The sequence below is a fragment of the Acanthaster planci genome, linkage group LG03, assembly GCF_054643075.1.
Source record: "Acanthaster planci isolate LZ-2023a linkage group LG03, COTS_SCS, whole genome shotgun sequence".
Classification (NCBI taxonomy): Eukaryota; Metazoa; Echinodermata; class Asteroidea; order Valvatida; family Acanthasteridae; genus Acanthaster; species Acanthaster planci.
The window spans coordinates 13257705-13265515 of NC_141779.1; the positions used below are offsets into that span (position 1 = coordinate 13257705).

General features: G+C 38.7%; 1 protein-coding gene across 1 annotated transcript in view; it reads left to right on the forward strand.

The window, feature by feature from the left end:
- Window positions 1-4718, forward strand: part of LOC110973056 (hyalin-like) — a 38344-nt gene extending 33626 nt beyond the window's left edge. The window contains exon 19 of the mRNA XM_087134533.1: window positions 1243-4718. Within this exon, the coding sequence (XP_086990659.1) occupies window positions 1243-1291 (49 nt within the window). The 3' untranslated portion in view covers window positions 1292-4718. The remainder of the gene's footprint in view (window positions 1-1242) is intronic.
- The last annotated feature ends 3093 nt before the right edge of the window (window positions 4719-7811 follow it).

Consider the following 7811-nt stretch of genomic DNA (forward strand, 5'->3'; position numbering starts at 1 on the left):
AAATCATTAGAAAAATTCTGAAACAACTTTGGTTGTAATAATACTTAATTTTGTGTAATTTTTTGTATAAGAATTTTTTTATTGATTCGCGTTGAGTTTGTTTGTAAAAAAAAAACGGGCGGCCAAAAGGGCCAAAACCGGCCAAAAGGGTCAAAATTAATTTTACAAAAGATTATACGTTGGAACCAAATTTGTTTCAGAATTTTTTTAATGATTTGCGTGTAGCTTCGTTGTGAAAAATTGAAGTAAACTGCTGGCGACCTTTGGTTCGGACATTATTTTTCCTTTTTTTTGCAATTATTTCGTATTTTGATTTTTTGTTTTCATTTTTGGAACTTTTTTGGGCATATTGTTTTCAGAGGTTGGTTATTTACTTTTTCAATTATTTCTGTTATAAATGTTTTAGAGTTTGATTTGTGTTTTACCGTTTACATTTTGATATGAAAACGGGCTTCCGTAGGTCAGGGCGCTCCACCGGAGGCCCTCTGGATCCGCCGGCGCCTGAGGCTATTCTAGTGGCAACAAAAGCTACATAAACGGTCCGTTACAGATGATTTTGCATAACTGCTTATACGCATTTTACTTTGTTGCGGCATGCTTCCAGAACCCTCAATTAGGAAAAATAACTGGCAAAAATATGAAAAGTTAAGTATCTTTTTCACTTGTTTACTTTTTTAAAAAACCACCTCCAAAGCATGCCCTCATAAATCGTTCCCCAGCATAAGGTTTGAAAACTAAAAATTGCCTAACAATTATTGTGCCAAATGAGAAATATGGTGCCAAAAATTGACACTTCACTTCCAAAAATCTGAAATAAATGATGACCTGTTCAACTAATTGTTACGTACTCATACAAAAGTGAAAATTCACAAAATTCTTTCCAGGGGATTTGTAGGTAGAAACTAAAATTGAAACATTAGACCAAGACAAGTTGTACGGTTTGCAGTTTTTGAAATAAAGTTTACAGGAATGAGATTTACACAAAATTCTAAAGTCTAATCTAACCTTTGTTGTCAAGAACTACATTAGAAAAGACAAATGTGAAACCTCACCATTAATGTTCCCTGGTATGATTTTAATCAGAGAACATTCTTCTAGAAATTACAGAATGTTGTAAGACAAGCCTTTGGTGGGCTTTGAGGGCTCTGGATGCTCACCACATGACCTTTTACTCACAGACTCTGTGTAGTAACGTTGACGATATTAATATGAGTCTTGTTTATTTTTACTTGTTTCAAACAGTCGAAGTGTTGAGGCACTGCAGATGCAGGACAAAAGGGATTCCTTTTAAAGACTCAGCTGGTGGATTGCATGCATGTTATATTATGGTGTCTTAAATACAAACTGTGCTTCATGAAGTCAACAAAGCAAGAGTATAAGGTTATTCTAGAAATTAAGGGTCCAGTTTTTTCGTGTCCCAGTCAAATCTGACATATGATTCTGTAAGTTCAGAACTGATTTTCTCATTTCCAAGGGTGATGTATTAATGGAAATTACCTGCCAAACAAATACTAATCAATTCCGGTGATATTTCCATGTCAACTAACAAAGGTCAGATGTATAAACAGGGACACAAAAATGTCACATTTTTGAACCCCTAATTTCTGGAATTACCATATATATATATTCTTTGAAGCACAAGAATCCCGAAATCTGAAAAAGTTGCATGGAGGAATTTCTGTCTGTTTAATTTATAAAAGCTTGGTAAGTACTGCTGTTGGATTTTGCACTTGTTCTTTCTGTCAACACTGTGACTGTATCGATTAGAACTCAATCAAAGTAAAGTATTTGGTACTTAGGCGCTTTAGGCCTGAAATATTAACTCGTAAATTGTAGGACTATATGCATTCATGAAAGTGAGATTGTCAGTACATGTCCCATCTACACCAATTTAAATGTTGTAAAGATTGTTGGTAATTATGTGTTTAATTATTTCGTAACTTGTATTTTAATGTCAGCTTTTTTCCCAGTCATGTGATATTAAAGTTTGAATAGTACAAGGAATTTAAGTCTCCAGTTTCCATTTCAAGCAGCTTTCTTTGTAGGTTTGTCGTTCTGTAGTAGGTTATCTATGGAGCAGAATGGAAACTCCAGGCATATCACCATATTGACGTAAGGTAGTAGAGTCAGAGACTTCCAGATCATGATCAGATGGGATGTCAAAGATAACAATGTCGCTATCAAGCAGCAACAAGCTGCAAAGATACGTATCCATGGTAAATGGGGTTTATAGTCAGAGAGGTTTTAATCTATTCCCCATCAGCTCCATCTGTATCAATTAGAACAAAACCAGTTCTACGTTGTGAGCAAAATCCAGGCAGTGTTTTACTGAAAGGACCTGCAACCTTCCTGCGAGTAAAAGTGATTTATTTTCACCTTCCTTGGTTTGTTTCCAAGCGTAGTATTTAATGGGCAGCTTGTTTAATCCATTGTTTTTGTTTTGCTGATATCCTGTTTTTCTCCCAACATAAGTGCATTCTGTGTTTTCTAGATACTAAAACGTGGTTTAAAGCTTGATGCTCAGCTTCTGTTTTGGGAAAACAGCCATTCATCGCAAAAGTCATTTTATTGTTGGTGACCAAATTTTAGCGTCCATTTCTTATCTTGAGGGTGGTTTATAAACAGTGTATTAGATTCACTAGTTACCTTTGGAGTGGTTTCAAGTTACAAGTTTTCTTTCCAAAAAGACAAAAGTGCAAATGATGTGCTCTGAGCTGTGGCCTTTTCCTGTTGATAGGCGTGCGCATTCCTCCATGCTTAACACTGGTAGCCTCCACACAAGTTCCGTTTCTGTTTTCTTCTTAGTTGTACCTGTACAAACACAAAATATCTGTCCTAAATACACTGTTTTGCTTCTTTTACTTACACAGTAATGCCAGTGGTCAAGTTCGCCTTCTATGTGACCCACTATTTCAAAACCACTGACTGAACGATATAGATAAATGCTTCCACTGTTTATGTCCGTGGAAGCCCACAACTGTCGTTTATTATGAAAGCATTCGAAAGATAGAACTTAGACTTTGGATCACTTTGAAGAGCAAAAACAGTGGAAGGGGATCTGTAAAACACTATAATTACCTACTTTAGCCTTGTTTTGTTATGACGGCAGACATTTTCCCCCGCACTCCCTTCACAGTTGCAGTAAAATATATTTCTTCAATTTATTTTTTTCCAAGTGTGTAATGTCTTTTCAGACATGTTATTGCTTAACTTTTCCCAGTTTAACATATGCGCTTGTAATGGACCTTTTCCGTGAAATACGCAAATAACGCAGGCGCAAATGCATTACTACCATTGGTTGGCAAAATTGCGCAAACCTATGACTCAACAACACAAATCTCCATGCGCCCGCCACTATCGCCGTTTCTGTACTGGTCTAGATGAGTGCCAAACTTAAAGACAAGAAATTGTTACTTACGAAGCTCAGGACACTAAAAACTTCACTCAGTTTCGAGAAAATCTTGCTCAAGTATCGGGCAAAGACTGTAATACGGTTTTGATTGACGTTCAGCACTCCAGCTTATAGTTACTAGCAGCTCGCCTACACTGCCGACAGTGTTGACGGCCGCACTTGCCAACCAGCGGTAGTAGCGCGCATGCGCCCGTCTGATTTGCATATTTCATGAAATAGGTCCAGTGGCTTGAAGTGTATCAACATTTAAAAAAAAAAAGATTACATTTAGTATATTTTATTTTAGGATTGCAGCATGTAGTACCTAATACATATTTATGAACAAGAGCCAAATTCTCACTGGCCCATTGACTATCACTTGTGAACCGCTATTTATGCTGCTCTCAAAGCTTTCATAGTTATGTTGAATAATTAAAACTGTAAATGAAAGCATTATGTCGATTAATTTTGTTGATGGGTTTTCGAGATAATTGAGTATCAGACTAGTCTCACAGTTCACATGGACTTGCTGATTGAGGGAGGTCCACTTTTGGAGGTGCCACTTCATGCAAGTACGAGTACATTTTCACGAGTACCAAAAATGTACTCGAGTGCATGACTACTAGTACTACGACACTGAACATGGTCTGTACAGTAAACACGTCGGTGTTCCTGCTCTTGCTGAAAGTTTGTTAAAAGGTAGATCAGTACCGCAATTATTTAGGTCTCGCTGTGACCAAGCGGCTTGCATAATAAAGGTCAGGTTCAGGGATAGGGTCAACCCCCCGGCTAAGACACCCCAAAATCGAATGGATAAATGAAATAATAATTATAGTAATAATTAAAAAAAAGATTACTTCCTATAAGGGTAGTACTTTGTACATCCGTAGCAGTGTATTTTATTACTTATGTTTCAACCTGTCAACAACAATCGGACATCAACAAATTTTGAGGGGTCTGACCCCAAAGGAAAAATTCCTAGGTCCGCCCCTGCAGTTAAACGTTTCGTGTAATTAGATTGCTTCGGAGGAAAATCGAGAAGCTTCACCGAAGAGGTGGGTTGTAAATGAAACATTAGATCACTAACTGTGTTATTTTATATTTTGGATTAAAATTGTATTGTTAATTGTAACTATATATGTACAGTAAGAGAAATTTCCAAGACACTAACTGCGCTTTCTGACATGTCCTGGTATATGAAAAGGAGATTTCCATATATAGAAGATTTTATTCCCTATCATAAAACTGTCATTTTAACTAGAAACTGTTCACGTGCAGCTGGTAAGTTTAGGCAGTAAATAAAGCTTTTTGAACTATGGTTACTGAATTGCAGTTTAATTATTTTTAGTTCTTTCAACTGTAACGGTGACGATCTGTAGGAGCCCTATACGGCAATGTCAGGCAAACAAAACTTCCTTGGGAGATATTTTAACGAACTTTAAGGTGAACAATTCTATTCACAAACAAAATTAACCGGAGTGGGATTCGAACATGTATTCTCAGGATGAGACTATATGGTCAGCCTGTAACTTTGGGGTTGTCTTGAGGTTAAATGTTAATGCACTATACCAGGTTGAAAGCTTTATTCTAGGTGTTGGGCTACAAAAACTTACTCCCTTGTGATGTTTTTATCTGCACTTAGGCTAAATTTATTTATGTCTTCCTCAACCGCGAAAAAAATGCCATTACGCAGTTTGGCTTCGTTTATCTGACCTACGTTGGTTATTAACTGACAAATCTTCAATGTAAACCACGGAATTAATGGTAAGGAGTCCAACTGGATAGAGTTCGCGATCAAACAAATTTTATAGATCGAAGGGAAGGAGATTGGGCGAATGTAAGGAAAGGAAATTTTCATTCCGCCCCCACACCCAGGCCACCCCCACCACCAAATAAGTTTTTACGGTTTGTGTCTGGTTTTGTTTTTGTTTCGTATAGGTTTTTATCTTTTGTTTGTGTTTTACAGAAAAAAGTAATTGTTCCGTCAACGTTGGTTCAACAGCAATATAAAATTATATATTGGCCGTAACTAACACGTGCATAATAGGCCTATATGCACTCGCGCGACAGCTTCAAGGCTTAGTATAACACGCCGGGTAATACGTTTCATGCGAACCTAAAGCACATGGGATCCTGCACGTTATTTTTGTCATTTATGGCGGAGTTCAAGCTGGGACTGTGTGTTTGGTTGCGTTTTCTTGGCTTTTTGTGGCACGGTGCAGTGTGTGCGCAAGGAAGGACCAGTTTCACACACCCCCCCCATCCCTCAGTTTATTCCACCGGTAGATAGACAGCCATTCAACGGGTGTGTTCACAAAAAGGGCTAGATCTGTCAGCTCCAATCCAATCAATTCATTCAGTGGGGTTCAGTGGAAGTCCAAAATATTCTGGCTGATTTATTCATGCGGTTAGGCCCTATTCAACTATGGGGAAAGAGCACATGACGCAAAATATGGGACAGAAAGACCCCCCACCTTTGTTTTGGTCAGTGTTATACTGGTATCCCAGGAATTCTTTTCAGACATCTAGGGGGAATGTGTTCAGTAACGCTAGGCTGGAGTGTGTATAGGGATTGGACTTATGTGTGTGGGGGGTACCCATTTGTCCCATTTCGTGCTCGGTATAGGCAAGAGTTGCAGAAAGAGAAGTGAAGGGTTCGCTATATCCCACGATATTACATAGGCTGCAAACATAGGCTACAGTGAATCGTATACTGTCGGTTTAATACCTTGAATCCCTTAATTTGATTGCACCATAGCTCTAAAGCCTCTATGTGGTATGGTTGCACCTGCAGGTAGGATATGCACTTTTTGTGTTTTTGCGAGGGTTGTAAGGACTGCATGGCTTCCCAACTATGAAAAAATAGCAGATTGTTTTGAATGTGAGGTACGCTTACCGATCTGGCAGCTGACGGGGGGGTTGTTGTTCGGGATGCAGACATAATACATAAAGCGGACAATTGATATAAAGTAAGAATTATAAAAACCCATAGTTCATTGTAGACTTCGCGTCACTGATTATGCTAGAGGGCGAACTGCACTGCACCAGTAAATTTGTCTGGACGTCACTTGACACTTTATGTACAAGCCTGATTAGTAACGCAGCCCATCTACCGAAGCAATTAATCCCTCTCCCCAAAAGGCTTTCGACCAATCAGAAGGCCGTATTTGCCCCAACGTGACACTCATTAGCATAAACCGAGGAACGGGAATATTCCCTGTCATATACGGCGCGGAAGTAAGGTCATTTAGGGAGAAGGATTACCTAAAGGAACGTACTTTTTATGTGTGTCTCTATATATTACTTCTCCCTCAAAACAAATAAATAATAAGAATGAAAAAAATAAGAAATATAGTAGGCCTATGTAATTAAGAAAAATGGAACTAAGTACATGTATATAAATTCAGCACAAAGGGGGAAGTCGGCATTGCGAACCGTCATAATAGCCTTAAAGATCAATCAAATTACTTTGACATAAAATGGTTATTTAACAGGGAACTGGTCATTGTTACCCATTATCGTCATGAACACCACGAAGTAGTACTCATCCCTAGATGTGTGTGCCGATTCAGCGCGTATTTTACCGAAATAATTATTTTCATTTTACAAAGTAGTACTCGGTGCCGTGCAGCACGTGCTCCGTGATTTGCCGTTTTCAGGAATTGACCTTTCCCTTATTTTAAACAGTTAAAACGAGTTTTAAGAGCATCTTCTAGTCAAGTCACATATTTACGGGTGAATCAAATCATTTTAGACCTTTCAAAGCGTTTTTATCCATGCTATATTGACAAAACACACATGAGTAATACTTCGTGAAACCGAAATTGCTGTAAACACGGTTTTCACGAAGTAGCACGCAAGTGCTGTTGAGTGTTACTTCGTGGAGTTGGTGATTGTCATGACTAACGACTCAAGAACACTGTTCTCAGAACAGGATCACACACCGCCTCCTTTTCAGGGTTTTACGGGAACACACGGGAAAACTCGTGAGATTTTGATTTTTGAACAGCTGCAAAAAGCAGAGAGCTGGTCTCCAAAGCCATGGACAATGGGAAGTTTTGCAAAATTAACATTAATTGTTTTCCTGTTAAAAGAATTCAGCCCATCCAAACATTAACTCTCGAATAACGTACATGGCCGCCGCCATGTTGTATGTTGCTTGCTACTTACTACCAGCAATAACCGATTGTTTGTCCTCAGCATTCGAGCGGCCGACCCACGAACAACAAACCGAGCCGTTCGTGATCACACGAGAACAAGCCACCCGAACTCAGCCAAAAGTTTTCACCAAAACCAAATAGCGCCCTCCTATCGTGTACCTCCTTTCCAGGTTTCATATTATGCCTGTGATATACTCGTGGATATACATGTAGTATTTCATAGGTGTTTCAGAGTAGAGCCAGAAGTCAGGCCCATGGTG